The 20,443-nt window shown below is 37.9% G+C and overlaps 1 protein-coding gene across 1 annotated transcript in view; it reads left to right on the top strand.

Annotated features, from left to right (window-relative positions):
- Positions 1-5,606, top strand: part of APOB (apolipoprotein B) — a 36,261-nt gene extending 30,655 nt beyond the window's left edge. The window contains exons 27-29 of the mRNA XM_031595904.2: positions 505-619; positions 2,310-2,493; positions 3,602-5,606. Of these exons, the coding sequence (XP_031451764.2) occupies positions 505-619; positions 2,310-2,493; positions 3,602-5,422 (2,120 nt within the window). The 3' untranslated portion in view covers positions 5,423-5,606. The remainder of the gene's footprint in view (positions 1-504; positions 620-2,309; positions 2,494-3,601) is intronic.
- Positions 5,607-20,443: the final 14,837 nt, after the last annotated feature.

Raw genomic sequence — 20,443 nt, 5'->3', positions numbered from 1 at the left:
ATTCCTCCATTATTTATAATACATGTAAAGGAGAGAAAGTAGGCTGACTTTCTGATTCAGTTCAAATAAAGAAATATTTACCCTGTTCCTTATGAACTGACTATATTTGATTTTGAAAATTACTCCAACTCAGAAAGCTCAGATGTCCCATATTGCTTTTAGTTCTGGATTTTAGAATAATAATAATAAATACATCAGAATAAAACTCTAAACTCTCAAGAAATTAGAATCCCTATTTATGGCCTGCATAAATGCAAAATGTTATACCTCTGTCATTGTAAGCATAGGATAAAGTGGAATTTTTAAATACTCTGATTGAACAAGCATTTTTATGTCTTTTTATTTGAGGCATTATTGAAGTTCAGGGTTGTTTTTTTTTAATGCATAATTTTACATACTATGAGAACACTCGACAACTGGCCTGCTAGTGGATAGTTTGACATATATTTTGTGTTGTTTGCTGGTAAATTCTGGTAATGCATGCATCTGAAATCTGTTTCACAGTTGTTTCAAACTACAAATATGAAGAAGACAAGTTTGTAATGAAGACCACAGGCAGCTTTGCTCATCGTGACTTGAGTGCAAACTACATGGAAGATCTCGCTGTTCAGGGATTTGGGTAAAGATTTATTCTGATAATATGATTTATAATAGACAAAAGTGCCAATTATGTACATGTTGCTTTGAAAACCAATGCCCAAGAGTGCTTTGCTATAATTAGTAGAATCTATGTAACTATTCTGTCATTATTGATAGTAACACTTTCAATCTTGAGATAGCTGGAATGCTATTCTCCCTGGGCATATCCATCACACTTTTTCTGAGCAGTCCTATTTCATGTCACTGCTGATCTATAAACACAGCATTTTATAATCAGAGCAGTTCTAGATCTGGCCAACAGCACATTTTTTCACTAAAGGCCTCTGTAAACACAAACCATTAAAGAGTAATTTTTATCCAGAAGTACCAGTACTGCAGATTACAGAGCTGACCTTCTAACTGCCTCTTTTTATCTGCAAGTGTTGTGTTTCACAGGATCACAGAATCACAGAATCACAGAAACACCAAGGTTGGGAAAGACCTACAAGATCATTCAGTCCAACCATTTATGGTTTAGTTTGTGGTAGCAATGGTAATGAGAAGATGGTTGGACTAGATGATCTTACGGGTCATTTCCAGCCTTGCGATTCTATGATTCTATGATTCTGTGATCCATGTATCATCAATAGTTCTCACTAAACCATGTCCCTCAACACAAAATCCAAACGTTCCTTGAACACTTCCAGGGTTGGTGACTCCACCACCTCCCTGAGCAGGCCATTCAAGTGCCTGACCACTCTTTCAGAAAAGTAGTATTTCCTAAAGTCCAGCCTAAATCTCCCCTGGCGCAGCTTGAAGCCATTCCCTCTAGTTCTATCACCAGTTACACGAGAGAAGAGGCCGACCCCCAGCTCACTACAACCTCCCTTCAGGTAGTTATAGAGAGCAATGAGGTCTCCCCTGAGCCTCCTCTTCTCCTGACTGAACAATGCCAGCTCCTTCAGCCGCTCCTCATAACACCTGTGCTCCAGACTCCTCACCAGCTTTGTCGCCCTTCTTTGAACCCACTCCAGGGCCTCAATGTCTTCCTTGCAGTGAGGGGCCCAGAACTGGACACAGTCCTCGAGGTGCAGCCTCACCAGAGCTGAGTACAGGGGGACAGTCACTTCCCTGTTCCTGCTGGCAACACTGTTCCTGATGCAAGCCAGGATGCCATTGGCCTTCTTGGCCACCTGGGCACACTGCTGGCTCATGTTCAGCCGAGCATCAATCAATACCCCCAGGTCCATTTCCTCTACACAGTCCTCCAGCCATTTTGCCCCAGGCCTGTAGTGTTACCTGGGGTTGTTGTAGCCAAACAACGTATATTCCAGGGACTGAAATCTGTGAAGGCAAGTTAAAAAGCAGACACAAAATACTTTCTTTACTTTGAATTGGTGGAAAAACTGAAATCAGCTTTTAGAGGCCTAGAAAGCTTATAATGGTGTAGCTGCACATTTTGATTTGCTCTCATGATTTAATGAAAATTCTCAACATAGCTCAAAATATTATGTAAAAAAAAAAGGAAAATTTGAAATATCATGAACTTTTGAATGTGTTAGACTAAATCCTAAGAAACATGGCTTCTTTTGTTACAAATTTATTGGTTATGTAGATATATATAATACAGTAGATGGTATTATATTTAGGCATATTGCATTGTCTACTTCCTCAGGGCCTTTGTTATCGTAGCGTATTCCTTCATACCTATGTATTCATTGTCGTTATAGAACTGTGGAGAATACTGCATCACTAGACATCATCAGCCCAACATTTGCTGACATTCATGTGCGTTATCAAATGACTGACAGCATGATATCCTCCTCAATATCCTCTCCTTCTGCTGGGATCTTGGGCTATCTTGTTCAAATAGAAACTGACACCCTCAAGGAGAAATTTTACTACAGAACTCTGGTAAGCTTGATATGACAAAAAGAAAAAGAAGCTGAGCATTGTCGGATAAAAAATCTCTTTTTAAGTTTGTATGTGCTGATGCTAAGACACAAATTAACCATTCTTTGTTGAAACAAAAAGTGTATTATCGGTAATTACAGTTTTTGTTGCCTATTCTGTTCTTCTGGCAAATTCTAAAAGTAGCATCTGTAAGAAGAGATCATTTCAGCTTCACACAATTAATTTTGCCCTCTCCTATGATCAAGAAAACATACCTGCTGAAAATGATGGAATTATAGAACTAGTTTTTTTATAAGCCACTGATCAGTTTTGGCATATACCCATTAGGCTATTTACACTTAGCTCAGAAGTGGTCTTTATTGTGATCACTACATTGAAAGACATCAGATCATCCATACAGTATCTTCTTTTTGGATACATTAATGTGCGACCATATGAAAAGTAGAAACCTTATTAGATTTGCTAAAATATGCTAATAATAGACATACTGCAATATTAAAACCATACATTCCAAGATGATACACTAAATTAAGAATCATAATTAACACATAATTCACTACTTCCTACTGAAAACTGGATTTTTTTAAATGTAAATAGATTCTTTTATGAGGATCCTCAATTTCTCTGAGTAGATTTCATTCTAAATTGTACCATAGATTTAAATGATTGCAAAATTAAATTCTCTTATGTTTTCATGCTAATGAAAGGCAGTTTGAATTAACTTTAAATAATTTCAAGAACTACTGGAAGGCTCATTTTCTTAAATAATTCACATGCTTTATGAGAAATCATAGGCATTTAGTAGAAAGGAAGAAAAAATCTTGCATAGAGTCAGATTTAAACAAACAAATGAAAAACAGATTAAATTATGCCATAGTACTCCTGTACAAAGAAACACAAAGTAGTCTGGTACAATAATTTGTTCCAAAATAACCTCTCAAGATGACAGCAAGCATTGAGTAGATAAAAATGTGTAGTGTTTGTGTCCTAATATATCATAAAATTGAAAGAATGCAGAATGAGAATATTGAAATACATTCATTATAAATAGCATTGGATTCATTTTGTTTACAAAATGCCTTACATTTATCTTGTTTTATGCTTTCAGTCTGCTCCTCAGAAGGACATTGACATATTAAAAAGTGAAATATCCTTCAGGAATTCTGACATGATTCAAATAAAATTCAACTGGAAAGAGGATGCTGCCAAAGACCTGCTGTTGGGTTTGAAAGAAAAAGTACCTAAAATGACAAGTGCAGTCTATAAGTGTGTTAATCGGTACTATAAGGAGCATATGGGACTGGATATAAGTGATGCCACTGTCATAATGAAGAATATGATGCAGAATAATGCTGACAAAGCTTACACATTTGCTGTAAGACAAATAGATCAAATGGATGTTCAGCTTCGCACAGCTGCCAATGAAGCCTCTGACAAATATCAGGAGATGAAGGCGAAAGCTAGACAGCTATATAAAAGAGCAGCAGATCAGGCTCAACAGATTGACTACCAAAGAATAAAAGCAAGGCTTTTGGATGCTACAGTTGACCTAATGGAAGAATATCACAAGAAAATAAAACACCTAATTGACTCAGTCATTGAATTCCTGAAGACCACAAAATTCCAGGTTCCTGGACTGTCTGAAAAGTATACAGGTGAAGAATTATACCTTATGACTACAGAGAAGGCTGCAAAAATTGCAGATGTATGCCTTTCAAAACTTCAGGAGTACTTTGATGCTTTGATTGCAACGATCAATGAATTGGAAGTCAGAGTTCCTGCTTCTGAAACCATCCTCAGAGGTCGTAATGTACTTGATCAAATTAAAGAAATGCTGAAACATTTGCAGGAGAAAATCAGGCAGACCTTTGTTACTCTCCAAGAAGCTGACTTCGCAGGAAAGCTTAACCTACTGAAGCAAGTGGTGCAAAAAACTTTTCAGAAGGCAGGAAATATGGTTAGAAGCTTGCAATCCAAAAATTTTGAGGACATCAAAGGCCAAATGCAACAGCTGTACAAAGATGCAATGGCTTCAGACTATGCAGAGAAACTTAGATCCTTGGCAGAAAATGTTCATAAGTACATTTCTCAGATGAAAAATTTTACCCAGAAGACGTTACAGAAGCTTTCAGAAAAACTGCACGAGCTGCTCCTCTATATAAAGGCATTGTGGGAGAAATACTTTGATCCTACTACACTTGGATGGTCAGTAAAATACTATGAAGTAGAAGACAAGGTACTAGGATTGCTGAAGAATCTAATAGATACAGTAGTCGTTTGGTACAATGAATATGTTAAAGATCTTTCTGACTTGGTTACACGCCTCACAGACCAAGTAAGAGAACTGGTGGAAAACTACAGCCAGGAATATTATGACCTTATAACTGATGTTGAAGGAAAAGGAAGACAGAAGGTTACGGAGCTCTCATCCGCTGCTCAAGAAAAAATCCGATATTGGTCTGCAGTCGCTAAAAGGAAAATCAATGAGCTTAACAGGCAAGTTAAAGCAAAACTCCAGGAGATCAATGGGCAGCTTAGTGATTCTCAAGAAAAGCTAATCAATGTGGCCAAAATGTTAATTGATCTAACTGTAGAAAAATACTCTACATTCATGAAGTACATCTTTGAGCTTCTTCGTTGGTTTGAGCAAGCAACAGCTGACAGCATAAAACCATACATAGCTTTTCGTGAAGGAGAGCTTAGAATAGATGTGCCATTTGATTGGGAGTACATTAACCAAATGCCCCAGAAAAGCAGAGAGGCACTCAGAAATAAAGTGGAACTAACACGCGCGCTAATTCAGCAAGGCGTTGAACAAGGCACCAGGAAATGGGAAGAAATGCAAAAATTCATTGATGAACAACTTGCCACTGAGCAGCTGAGCCTTCAGCAGATTGTGGAAAACATACAGAAGCGCATGAAGACTTGAATGAACATGCAGAAGAAGAGAAATAATAAGTTTGTACCACAATGTATTTAAAAGTAACAGCAATTAACATACTGGAACTTCAGGTAGATACTGTTTGAATCTGAATTTATAACTGAAAACTAAATAATCTACAGTAGGTTATTTTAATAAGCTTAGTAACCCAATAAATGAGTTCTTTATTACATTTTTGTGTCATTCATTGAAGCTAGTTTTACTTGGGCCATAGGGCTTAATCCAACAATTGTCAAGGTCAATGGAAGTCTTTGCATTGTTTTCTGTGTATGTTGGATCAAGCAAGTAATGTGCAATACATATTGTAAATATTCAGAAAAACTATGAAATACATAGAAAAAGTGGATTTTAAAATAGAGGTCACACTGGTAAGCCGGATGAAAAATAACTTGGAAGTAGATCTATTTCCCTGTGCAGAAACACCTTCATAGATAAGTTCAGGAGAAAAAGAAGAGGAGCACATTCAAAAATAGAAAATAAAAATAAATAAAATAAAATAAAAAATTAAGAAAAACTAATTTTGGGAAAAGTATCAAAAGGCAAAAAGAATATCACTAAATAGGAAACAGAGTCCTGGAAAATTTAAGATAATGGAAATGTTTTATTAAGAAAAAATAAATCTATGCATGTATCAGTTTTCAAAAAGATGTGCCAAGAACTTTTTTCTCAGTGGCTAATTTATGATTCAGAAACACTTGTTTTTCTTACCTGTTTCCCCGTGATATCTCTTGCTTGACATCACATTGTCTAACTTTTACTTTTCATGAGTTTATTTGACTGTCAATGTTTCACTGATATCACTGAATAGAATGGGAGTCAAAATGTTTTCCTTTTCATCCTCTAGGCTGACCTCATTTAAATAATACATTCACAATATGGGACTGCTTTTGAGTGGAAAATGGTACCTGTTGTGGTTTGTTTTCATCTGTTGGAATGCTATATATAGTGCTTGAAAAAGGATTGCTTAGGCTGAAAAAATATTGTCTCTTTGAGAATAAACTCTTTAACAAACAAGACTAGAAATTTTGTATGCATGTTTGTTTTCATACCATCAGTCTACTCTGTAATACAATTTTTGGGATTTCATTAATGGGAAACCAGAGATTGTCTCATTCATTTGTTAGTAGCCATGACCTTTCAGAGTCTGGTTTCATCCATGGCATGGCAGGTTACATACAGGAAGAAATGGAGCACCAGTTTACCCTGTTTTCACCTGAAGAGTTACAATCTGCGTATGTCACTCTTCCCAGGGGAACCAGAGATATACAACACTGTTTGTGTGTTCTATGAAGTATCATACCAAATAAAGACACTGGCTGCAGAGCCTTTTCACCTTCATTCACAAGGAAACTGAAGCCTGCTGTCAGATTACACAACTCATTTCCCTGAATTTCACAAATGTTTAAGCACAACCAGATTTCTCAGACACTGCCTGATTCTCATTTCCCTCCATTATGACAAATAGCCACTGTGAAACAAAGGACAGTAGAAAGAATTGTAAAAGTTATGGGAGGGAAAAGATTTAAAGTTTTGTCTTCATGGCTATTTACTTCTGTTCATCATCCACAGTTCTTGAGAGGGTTATAAATTCTGAAGAAGGATTTACCTTACAAAGAATGGGTTAACTGAATAATAAATATGCCAAATAGCATAAATACTGGTTCTTGTTGGCAAGAGTGAAGCTTCCCAAGAGCAAACACAATAGTTTGCACACTGAAATGTGGTTAGAGGTTAAAGGAGATTTCCAAGTCTCAAAGCAGTGCTGCCGCCAATTGGATTAGAGCTCTCCATCCTGTCATCAATCTGACAGTCATCTTCCAGTCATTCTGCAGTTGTTTTGGGGAGGGCCTGGAAGCAGAACATCAATCTCAAAAATCAGATCTTGGTGGAAGTTAGCTACAGTACAAATTTGTATCTGCATACCACAGATGATACCTTAAGCACCTCTTCGAAACTCTTGACATGTTTCAACATAGAAAGGAGTGTGTGTTCGCATGCATGCGCAGGTATGACCCACAAGCATGTACAACCACATGTAACTTTAATTTCTATTCCTGCTTGGTTTTCTTCATTTTTTTTTTCTTTCAGGTTCTAGCAGATTTCAGCCTTTTTTTTTTTTTTCCACGTAAAGTATTACAGAAACATAGACAAAACCACAAGTGTTCAAATAATAGTACAATCGACCCCACTTATGAAACTTCCGTGATATAATTGAAATATTTTTAGTTCCATTTTGGCCTCTTTTTCAGCCTAGTTTATGTAATAAAAAATAATATATTTCATCAAATTGAATTGTGTGGGAGATAACGGGGAACGAACAACTATCTGGGGCTCACTGACATTGTTTCTTTTTTTCCTATAGTCTTCATCGTCTGAATTCTCATAAATGCCAGAGGGGCTTTTCTTTATAATTTACAGCAAGTATCAGACATAGAGCAGAACTGGTTGTAAAAGTTTAATTAAGTGAAACATTTTAACAAGAAATTCAGAGAACAATATGCCCTGCTCTAACTAAGTGATTGTAGAAATAGCATTGACAAGAAACGTGTGTGTTCCTAAATGAAAAACTTTTACAGATGTAGGACAGCAAAAATGTTCCAGAGTTTTAGATTATGCAACTCATTGGAGTTGGTCTTTTATTAAGTGATTTAAAAATACATGTATGCATTTGCTGTGTATACACAGATTCTACGCACATACTACATCCATGCTTACCATACTGTGCGTTATCCAGCTCCAGCTTTGTTTTATGATAAAGACATTTGCAGAGCAACTATCATTATGGCCTACCTATGCCTTAAAATTGAAATATTTAGTTGCTCAGTGACACCAAATTTTGTAGTCCTCTTCTGCTGGCAGATTTATTGCTAAGGTGGGAAACCAGAATTTATTAAAGACCATACGGACATGCAGAATTGCTTGCATTCTGTTTCAGCACAGCCAAATCCTGGCCCAGATCAATGGCAAAATGTCTATTGGCCTCAGCAGGAGTAAGCTATAGTTATGAGTATAACTTGAGAAATACTTTGGGATCATGCAGGACAAAAAGTTATATTATTCTCTATAAAAATCTACACCAAATATATCTGAAAAAACATGCAGTCAGGAAAATAAAGCACTAACAAATTCAAGACAGACTGCGAGCACAATGCTAACCAGAGTCTCTTTCTGCATGTACTGTTATCCAGTTTTACCTAATATCACAGAAAAAGTCTGCCATGGCCAAGAATCCTGGGTTCTGGTCTCATGCCTTAAACATGGAAATATCCTTGTTTGCATCACCCACTCCCTCTTTTCATTATCCATCCAAGACACTGAGGAAAACTGAGGCCTTGCAGAACAAAAGCAGATGTTGGAAGATTACAGGGCATGACCAGGCAAAGCCCTGAGCAACCCAGCATGTGTTCAAGGTTGTCCCTGTTTGGAGTGGGAAGGTGCACTAGAGATACTGCAATGACCCTTCTAGCCTGAGTTACTTCATCATTCATTTTTTGTGACTAAAGTGGTATGGCTTTATGTTACTGAACTTAACACCATGCTTACATAGCATCTATCAACATAATTATGGATAGCAGCATTTTTCTGACAAAACCTTTGTGTCTTATCATTCCATGATTCTGTTGGAGGAGTGCCAGAAGACTTGAATGCTGTTAACTGGTATGATTAAGGCATGTTTCAATAACAGGAATTTAATTAGCAAAGTCAAGATGAGCACGTTCTTGTCGGTCCATCCACTATCTCTAGTTTGAGCAACCTGATACACTATCATGGCTGTATTAAGGGGGAAAAGGTGTCAGGGCAAGCTTGATCAGAGGTTTGGAACTTCTATCTTTATATTGATAGTAGGATGTCATAACAGCTCTTCAACCATCTTTCTCTACAAATTGTTTTCTCTCCAGAAAATAACTTTGTCCTGAACTTCACATAACATACGCCCTAGGAATCTACACAGTTCCCAAGGTATTACCTGCCAAATATCTGACACATTATTCTTTGGTATAATCCATCATTTCTTTCAACCTTCACTGCCTGTGCAACTGACTTCTATCAACCTGGACCACCTACTGGAGAAGCCTTTTTTAATTTCTCTTCTATATTTCTGGGTTCCGGGCCCAGCAGAATTTGTGAGCCAGAGGATTTCAAACCCACTTTCACCCATGCTGTTGGAAACCTTTTCTTTAACCTGCTCTTCCACAAGATCAAGGCCTTGCCATTTCTCTTACTGATGTGAATCACTCTGCAGTGTGGATGGGCAAAAAAGCATGTGCTATCCTCCTTAAAGTATTCACTTTAAGCTTGCCACGTATTTGGACACGTGTCCATAACCAGTCAGTCATTCCTATAATACTAGGTATATACCTACAGAAGAACAAGTCTGAAAATCAAGTGGATAGTATAGGTAACATAGTATGACAAATTTTTCATGGCTAATGCTGTATCCTCACAGCTGCATCCCATAATCTTTACCAGACCTGTATTCACAATAAAAGCATCTTGAATCCCCCTGATGCCTTCTGTCAGTTTAAATTTGCCCAGTAATTTCTTCATCATTCCTTTTCATGACACTTTAGATAGAAGAACTGCCTGACCAAAGGCTTCCCCAGCATGCAGAAACCGACCAAAAATTGCAGTATGATTTGTATCCATCTACACTTTGACTGTGATTTTGGTACCTGTTAGGAAAAAAACACTGTTAATTCTTCTCAGAATTGCTGGAGATGGCTCATCTGCCAGCCTGGGCACTGGCTTAAACACAAAATGGCATTGTAGTAAACACACAGAGAAGTAGTTCCACCAGCAGATTAGAGACATACCAAATGATAAAAAAGACACTTAAGCCTAACGTGTTATGAAGAATTTGTCAGATGTTTGCTATAAACAGAGGTTATATTCTGCTCTGTGTTATACAGAGACTGTTTTTTTGTGCACAGACTCAGTTAAGAATGGAAAACAAATAGTCTCCAGAACATATGAAGGCTCTGAAAGTAACGTCTCCTATTTTGTTAGGTCAGCCCACACTGTCAGAGGCAGATGATGCTCGTATGGCAGCAGAGGTTGAACCTTCCCACTAACATCCACATATATGTTGTTGTCGTTGCTATGTGACAGATGGCAGCAGAGGGGAAGTCTGACAGAACGGCATCTGACCTGGAAGTGCAGATAAAGCAAAGGTGTATCAATGAATTCCTCCATGGCACCCACTGACATTCATCAACAGTTCATGAAAGTTCTTTGAGACCAAACACTGGCTGTAAGCACAGTGAGGCAATGAGTGGTGCTTTTCAACAGTGGCTCACCTCTGCTGGTGAAGGTTTTTATGAGTGTAGCATGCAGGCTCCTGCTCACTGATGATGAAAATGCAGTTAATGGTGGTGACTGTACTGAAGAATAGTGTTCAATAGTTGATAATTTGCTCTATCAAATAATGATATTGTATTCTTTCTGTCTGTTGTAGTCTCCATGGAAATAAATAGAGACATTACTTTTGGAGCGACGTAAATACTTTTCCCCACTTTGTCATTATTTCAATAAGGCTTGATTTTGTTTTTATTCAGAATCACTTTGTGTGGAAAGTGATGTATGGATGCCTTTCTATCCAGCTACCATTGTTCTGAAAATGCTGGCAGTCATAGTTCTTTTGGTTTATTGTATAGAAGCTTTGTATGCTGGAATCCCAGAAATCACTCTGTTAAAATGCTATTTTGTCAGCAATGTCATAAACATTCAACCCTGGCACATAACAGTGAACCTGATATGCCTTTTTTTTTTCTTTGTTTTTGTTTTTGCTTTTGTTTTTGTCTTCTAAAGTTCTAATATTCTTAAAATTTTGGTAGCCAGACTGAAAGGCAGTTAAGACCCGAAGCCAGTTGCAAACAGCTTTTAGACTTCTATGCTAAGGCAACCAAATCAGACTTCTGCATTTAGCCAGAAAATCCCCATTTTCTGTGTGTATGCACCTCCCACTCCCAATGAACCTGCATCACATTGCTATAAAGAAAGAAAAAAGGAGAGGCGGAATGACTGACTTTGAGTTTCTCCATAGGTGTTAATTGTGTTTTCCTAATTTCCTGATTTCCTAATTGTGTGCTCCTAATTTAAATTATTTCAGAATCACTACCTTTAAATATTCCCAGTCATCAATTAAAAAAAAAGATCTCACAAGCACCTACCACGTTTGTCTTCCCTGACACTACAAGCAGGCATTTCACATTTACTATTTGTCATTCACATTACACATTTACTATTTGTCTCGCCATAACATTCTTGGTCTTTATTATATTTGTTTCTTTAATAAGCCTTTGTTTTTGTCTATGGTAATGACTTGCTTAGGACTACTTACAAACAATACAGAAAGTTACGCAAAAGCGCTTAATTTGAAAGTTGCAGAACAGAAAACCAGCCAACTCTAAGGAACACTCATCCCTCACACATAGCCCATCCATGCAAAGCTATGAAGTCAAGCACACTACGGCAGTACAAACACCACCTTGTCTCTCTCTCAGACACATCTGTCTGTAGGCACATACGACCATACAAACACGCACACACGTACAATGTGCATTACTGTCAAGTTAAATGCCTAAAGTTAATCCTTAATCCTTAGATCATCCCCTTCATTTCAGCACGTAGAGCCAGCCAAGTCTTCCCAAGATGACTGTCAGCAGCTAGCTGAAGTAACCCTTCCCACTCAGCTCCCATTAATTCAGCAGCTTCATCAATGGTGTTCAACAGTTTGTCATCTAAAGCTTCAATTTTTGTTTAAACAGAACAAAGGATCAGACAACTAAGTTTGTAAAATATTTCAGTGAGTTATTTTTACTCAATTCTTTTTCTCCTTTTAGCTGAAACACCCTGATGAATTCAATAAAAAGTTTTGTTAAATGATACAGTTGATCTTATTCAACCTTTCACAGTTCTTTCCCAAAACATTCAAAATGAATTATTCAAACCTTTTTAGAAACAAAATTTAGTATCAATATTTACCAGTGGGAGATGATCTCAGCAGCTGGTGACTTCTCTTTGGCCACATATATGTGTATGTCATTTTGATCTTTATGTCCTCCCTATTAAGCTTTTTATTGACTCTCCCTATCTTTCTGCTTTTTGTAAATCTTAATAAATATTCCATGATTGATTACCCTTACAACATTTTACCCATTATAAAGTCAGAATCAAGTCTTAATAGGTCATGTTCTGGATTGGAGTTCAGTTCTTAGGCCAATTCTGGATTCACTGTGTGATTTGGTCACCTTGTTTTCTTATATTCTTAACTTCCCTGTAGTAAAATGGGAATTATACTTCTCTGTTTTTCAGCAGAGTTCTCAGGACAGAACTATTTCATGACTTGGAGATAATTTAATAAGTCTAACAATGCTGAATTCCATAAAGTAGATAGGAGCATTGTAATGGCAATAATAAATCAAGATGCATGTATTGACTTTTCTCTCCCATCATAATGTTTATTGTTTTAGAAACTTGGAGTTGATTTCATTGCTAAATCACTCAGAAACACTCTAGTCCACCCCAAAATCATCATACGTACCAGGCATCAAGCATATAACACTCTCATACAGATAAATGATCCAAGGAATGGACTCAACGGCTGTTAGCAGTTAATTTATATCGTGGTTTTGACATAAATTTTTAACTTTGGAAATAATCTGCCACCCGTTTCAATTTTTGGCTGCCACATAATGCACCTTTGTGAAGTCACTTTTCTGTCTAATAGAGATGTTTCTTTTTATGGTGAACATTTCTTTTTAAAATAACAAATAGTTATCTCATTTACCATTCACAAAAAGTACTCCACTTAACCGTATGTAACCAAGCCTCATTTCATCTGGTTTAATGTTTAGCAAGGCATGCATACTAGTAGATATTACAAGGAGAAGATGATTTATTTAATAAAATTTCATTATTTCTTTTTCATTAAAAAAAACCCACACAAATAAGTGCAACAAAAAATTGTTCAAAGTAAAAAAGCATAGCCTGCAAAGATTGATACCAAGAAGTCAGCACATACTGGAAAGTCTGATGCTAACTCAGCTGCTGCTTCACACCATCTCCACTTGTGCTCTGTATCTGGTTGCAGCCAGTCTCCATTTTTGAAGTAAGAACTCCCATATGATTACTGATTTAGTTAGCAGATAGCCCATTTGTTTCTCTGTGGATAAGATTGCAAGAGAACTTTTTCAAAAACATTTTTTTTTAGTGAGTAGGGTAAAGATTTGATTGAATATAATATGTAATGTGTAATATACACATTTAGAGCCATTGAATCACTGAGGTTGGAAAAGATGTTCAAGATCAAGTCCAACCATCAAACTGACGTACCCTGTCCCACCACTGAACTATGTCACACAGTGACACATCCATTCATCTCTTCAAAACTTTCATGGATGGTGAATCCACCACCTCCCCGTTCAGCCTTTCCCAGTGCTTGACTACCATTTGATGTATCAGGTTATCTTCAAGTTATGAACTAGTTCTGTTCATAGATTAAGAACTCTGATTACATTTGTGAATAAATTCTTCCTAATGTCCAGTCTAAATCTCCCCTAGGACAGGCTGGGGCCATTTCTTCGTGCCCTATCACTTTCACTGAGAAAAGAGAACAACACACTCTTTGCTGCAGCCTCTTTTCAGGTAGCTGTGGAGATTAAAGAGGCCTCCCCTCAGCCTCCTCTTCTCCACACTAAAGAACCTCAATCCCCTCAGTCACTCCTTGTATGTCTTGTTTTCTAGTCCCTTCGCTAGCTTCACTGCTCTTCTCTGCACACACTTGAGCAACTCAACATATTCCCTGTAGTGAGGGCCCAAAACTGAACACAGTGTTCAAGGTATGATCTTACCAATGACATGTACAAATGGACAATCCCTCCTCTAGTCCTGCTGGCCACTTTATTTCTGATGCAGGCCAGGATACTGTTGGCCACCTTTGCCCCCTGGGTATCTAGCTAGTAATATTTATATATTATACATACCTGTCTGTATTCTGCTAAAAGACAAGAAGTTAAACACAAGTCAATAGCATGGTCTTTTGTTCAAGAAGGATAACTGCACACCAGGTAGATGTAGTTAGTGGGTCAGGGGATGAGATTGTTCTCTGTTTGGAATTTGTGAGACCACATCTGGATTGCTATTTCCAGTTCAGGGGTCCCCAGTGCAAGAGGAGATTGTGGAATCTCCTTCTTTGGAGATATTCAGAACTGAAATGGACACAGTTCAGAGCAGCTTCATCTGACTTCAAGATTGAATTCAGCTACAAAGTTGCCTCTACTTTGTGTAGGGTGCTGTATCTTTGACCTCGAATTACTCAATTTCATGATAAGACCTGGACACTGTAAGCACTCCAAATAAATGATCGGCTGTTGAGTTAATGCACACTTAATGCTAGAGATTCTCCAATGTAAAGCTTATTTACGAGTGCCCCAGCCATAAGAAAGTCTTTCTGCGGAACTCATGATCAACCATGCAACACAAATGTATATTAAACCTCACTTTGGCACTTTTTATGCTCTAATGTATTTAATACAGTGTAAGTGAAGGAACCTCACATGTTCCCCACTCACATTGGAAACCACAGAAGAGTGCTCTAGATGACATTTTATGTTCATTGACGCCCTGGTTTGCTGCTGTTGTTTGTTTTCAACACACGTAGAATCTGTTTTCAGGAAAAGATAGGCCAATAAATGTGATATTTTGTTTTGACATATTGCATTCCTCTTACTCATTAGATGCCTTTTTGAGATTAACCTAAGAATGTTGCTCTTTCAGTCAACCAGATAAGGCATCTTTTTTCGTTTGGGGAAAGAAGGAGTGAGAGATCTACAATTTTTTTGGCTAGAGCAACACCGAATCTTTTTGCAGTTGAGTCTTTGTTCTTAAAACAAAAACATGAACTTGGCTTAAAATAAGAAGTAGTAGAATTTGTTAAGAGAACGCACTTGTGATTAGCAGGACCACTAAACAGCAGCTATCCTTATACACTGAGTGAGATGACCACACTTTCCCCACGTACTTTGGAGGACAAGAATGACATGTGCTATGAAGCTAAGGATGTCAGAAATGCTGAGGATGCCTTTTAAATTACACTTACTGCTCTGTGTTTCTCCAACAAAACAGGCACTCTAAGAAAGCAAGGAAATTGAGCAAGACAAACAGACTATGTCCAGTAAATTTTCTCTCTGAGATTGTTCTCCAAAACCAGGCTGTGAAGCATGTGCCCTCAAAGGAAAAACAAAACAAAACAAAAAGCACATAAAAAAGGCATTCATGCTTACTTTCTGGGAGTGTTCCTAGCAATACTCTAGAGGGCGGGAAGAAAAGCTACATTTGTGACATTTTGAGCTTTCTTCTCTTATGGCAACAAATGAGGATTTTAAAAATACATATTTTTTTTCAAAATAAATATCCAGTTTGGCTAAAATGATCAGATTAATGGGGAGTGACTTAGGAATCTATTGAAAGCTAATAAGTTTAGAGTCTTAGGTGACCTAAGATCTACTGGTAATGCCTCTAAAATATTAAAATTAGGCATGTTGGGGTTTTATCATTAGAGCCTGTCACATTGCTGGGACTTCATGCCTTCTGCCACTAAACAACAGCTTAAAAGAGTTTTTTTATTATTATTTTACATTTTTAATCTCTATGATGTTTAAGATTTGTATTTAACCCCTAAAGAACTAAGTGTGCCATGAAATGGTTCTGTGTTTAGCCTCAAGACTTTTCACAATAAATCTGCATGGGACAACTGAGCATACACTAAACTGTTTAAAACTCATTTGACTCTAAAAGCAAGTGTGATTGCAATTGGGGAAGAAATATATATATCATTTCCATATAGTTTTTAGTGTGTAGAACTGTTTTGCAATACCAGATTCAAGGCAAAGCAGCATCATCCATGGAAACCAAATAGTAGCTTTGAGGGATGTTATCCAAAAGGTGACCCATGATTAAGAGCATTTTGTGATAAAGAATGAGACAGCAACAGCTCCAGTGACAGCTCTGACCTTAGCTAAGGCCTTGTAAATGTATGGATGTAATGGGAGGAGAAAGAATTTTCTTACACTGCTCTTTTCCTCATATTCAGTAAATGCACAGACCTCACATCATGGCTTGACCTTCACTGGTCTAAAACACTTGAAGCACATTACTTTTGGCAGCTCTACAGTGGGGTCAGCAACCTCCAGCAAGAGCCAATAACAAAAACCTCAGGTGCAATAACATCTTAAATCACCACAGCTGCTTGTTTGGTGTATGTGAGTCACGAGTCCAAGTGGCTGAGTATAAAAACCTAAAATTTACATCTATGTTAGTAAACTAAACAGTGTCAGGGCCATCAAGCCATCTGAAAGAATCTGATTGCATCAATAACATTAAACCCTCAATCTCTGGAAAAGGACAGCCACATCTGTGTTGCCTGTGTTGCCTGTGTTGCCTACTGGCAATGGTCCCTGGCCTGTACTAACTCACAAGCCATACCTAGGAATTGTCTGGGAGATTGTTAGTGGCTCAGGGCCAAAATAATGCCAAGGACTGTTCTAGCAATTGAATACAGCAGATGAGTACGTTCCACCATATGTACCCATGCCCTGACACTATTTAATTTACTTGAATGCATGTAGTCATAGCTTTACAAGTGTGTCACTAATCCATTTGATGTGCCTATGCATTTTGGTCTCTGAATTTAGATATTTAAAACATATGCAGCCTGACAGTACTTCTTTACACACTCATAATCAGTGTATTGGCATGCTGCACCAAAGCTTTCCTCCAGAAATATATATTTTTGATGACTGCAAACGAGTACATCTCAGCTTGGAATAAAAAAAAAAAAAAACATGTTTTGTCAAGCCAAATATACTCTCAGAACTGGAGCAGTTTGGAATGCACATCTGGAATGTGTGACAGTGTTAAGGGATCCTGAATACCAAAAGAGCAACAAGCTGGACTTCTGAAGCACACCACTTACTATATTGACTGTGCATGCTTTGATTATCTCTTGTCAGTTCCCTAAGGTCACTGATCTGATGTGAAGTATCTTGCTGCTTTTAACTCATAAAAACTTGGTAAAATTCAGTAAAATTTCTCTTTCTGGTTGTACAAGTATATTTTAAAGATACACTTCTCATACAACACTACCTTGGAAACACGATGTCTTTCCTTAAGCCACTCTTACTGTAAGGTCATTCTTAGAAATTTCTGAAAATGTGCACCAGAGTAGGCCGCATGTTCACAGTCCTGCTCAGGCACATCAGCATCCTCTTTAAAGGCACACAAGTTTGTATACACCAGTCCCTCCTAAGACTACAGCTGTTGCCCATACAAAGAAGGCAACAGGTCTTCACACCCTCTCTGCTCCCAGCAGGTTACTGAGGGTCTCGAGCACAGAAAAAGTTGTGGGTATCAAAGTTCCTGCCCTGAATTCCATAAGTACCATGGAGGAAATACCATCAGGATTAGATTTTTTCCAGACTCAGGGGAGTTCTTGAAGTTCCTGAAAATTGTGTATGATCATAGAAAAAGGGAATTCATCCTCTCCTGTTCAGATTTTTGTAGGTAATCAAAATAAAATGGAAGAAGTGTTTTGCCCAAAGATTTTCACATTTACTACCCCAAACAGCACAGCTTTGACCTGTTCTACCCCTCACCACTTCTACCTTCTCTGTGTAGAAGAGCACTGGGGGTTATAACTTAAGGGCAGAAAATGTGGAAACTGAGAATTCACAAACTATTACTTTCCCCCTTTAAGTCATTGGGTTCTTTACTTTAGCCTGCTTTCCTTGCAAACACAATGTCCTTTTTTTGGAACATTAATGCTCAACATGCTTTGTTATCATCTAGTTAATTAATTCTCATTACAGATCCCTAAGTAGATCTTGATTCTTTGTATATGAAAAAAATCATGTTTCATAGGAAAGCCACAAGCCATAGATTGCTCCTTACCATCCACAAAAGCAAATTTTAGTAGGACAATTCTACCCGCTTCAAAAGCTTTCTTTGCATTTAACAACTATTTTTATTGTGGTATCAACAAATACAAACATGTTTGGCTTGAATGAGCAATAAAAATTTGAGAAATAACCTTTCTCCCATACACATTCCATAAAAAAGAATTGTGTTATACTCACTAGTAATTATGAGGTGACCCTATAAATTATTGTCCAGTGATTCATATTATTCTATAAACTTTAGGTCATACACTTCATTTCAAGCTGAAAGTACTGTAAAGGATTTATTAGACTCTAGAGGAAATAAGGAGAGAGTACCGTGTACACTCCGTATTGGTATCATGGGAGACCTGGCTGTGAGAAAGCACTTTCCAACAAAATGCACTGAAATTACTGCAATGAACCTGAGCTGAAGAAGCAACTAGACTGTATATTTCCTTACTGACTTGAGAGTGGGGGGTCCTCAGCTTGTCAGCAGGAGCAAGGACAAGAATTAGATCTCCATAAGTTCTTTGTTCAGTGCTAGACAGAAGAATAAGCATAATAAAACCGATGTGGTTTTGCTTCACAACATGATTTATGATGACACTATACAATAAGAATGGACATGCATCATTCTTACATAATATTTTCTTCACCTCCAAGCACTTTCTACAGGAGACAAACCTTAATCTTAGAGGTAAGAAACCACTATGAGTAGCTGAAAAAGAACAAAGTGTCCCATAGCTGCTTAGAAGCCCCAGAATACAGCTGGGAGCATGTGGATGAAGGCACAACCTACAGCCTTCTGACTTCACTTCTCTGAGTCAACCTGTGTCAGAGAAATCGGCGCATGACTGTCCTGAAGGAATCCAGACAAACTCTGGACAAACAACTTACCTCTTACAAAAACAATGAAAGCTGGCAGGGGGAAGAAGGAAATCCCTCACAAAACTGGGAAACCGAGGCAATGGGCACAAACTGTAGCAAGGAGGTTCCTGCTGAACACCAGGAGCACTCTGTGACAGGTTACCACACTCAATCATTCTGTCTAAAATCAGGGATACGGGTAGAGAAGGGATGGTGACATGGCTACGAGTGGTTTTCTCCTCAACGGAAAACTTGAGCAAAACTACAATAACATGGGAATTCTTTATTTACTTGAGATTTTTGCTGAAGTTTAGAGACTAGATTCTGTAATACCTCTGATAAAAACCTTGTCTGAGTGGATGCACCTCAACATGGGAATTTGGTGCAGCCAGAGCTGAATGACCTGCTGCTGATATCATATACGTTAGTATAATCAGACTGTCTCAGACTCTACAAGATAATCACAACTCATGCTGCTCATTGGGAATAATCCTGGGGCTGTATTATCTTTAGTGCTGTGCCCAGAAATTCATGGAGTGTGGTTGTTGTTTAGGCCAAAAACTTGCCAGAGAATATTCTAAAAATGTAATATTGCAAAAGTTTGAATCACAGTGTCTGAATCTCTGGTCTGGCTTTGTTTATTTTACCCGTATAGATATATCCAGGAAAACCACACAATTAGTAAACGTACCAAAATCCCATGGGCTTGCCATATTGTGAACAGCCACCACTCCTAGGAGTGCTGCCTTGCCAATGGCTTCCCAATAAACAAAAGTCAATTTCACCTTTTAGGAAACATTGTGGACTTTTCCTTTTCCTTTTCCTTTTCCTTTCCCTTTTCCTTTTCCTTTTCCTTTTCCTTTTCCTTTTCCTTTTCCTTTTCCTTTTCTTTTTCCTTTTCCTTTTCCTTTTCTTTCTTTCTCTTTTCCTTTCCTTTTCCTTTTCCTTTTCCTTTTCCTTTTCCTTTTCCTTTTCCTTTTCCTTTTCCTTTTCCTTTTCCTTTTCCTTTTCCTTCCCTTCCCTTCCCTTCCCTTCCCTTCCCTTCCCTTCCCTTCCCTTCCCTTCCCTTCCCTTCCCTTCCCTTCCCTTCCCTTCCCTTCCCTTCCCTTCCCTTCCCTTCCCTTCCCTTCCCTTCCCTTCCCTTCCCTTCCCTTTTTTCCCCTTCCCATTTCCTATTTCCCTTCCCCTTCCCCTTCCCCTCTTTTTT

This window comes from Phasianus colchicus, chromosome 2 (genome assembly GCF_987193195.1).
Source record: "Phasianus colchicus chromosome 2, bPhaCol1.hap1.1, whole genome shotgun sequence".
NCBI lineage: Eukaryota > Metazoa > Chordata > Aves > Galliformes > Phasianidae > Phasianus > Phasianus colchicus.
The sequence above is the reverse complement of the archived record's forward strand: the minus strand, read 5'-3'. Positions and strand labels throughout refer to the sequence as shown.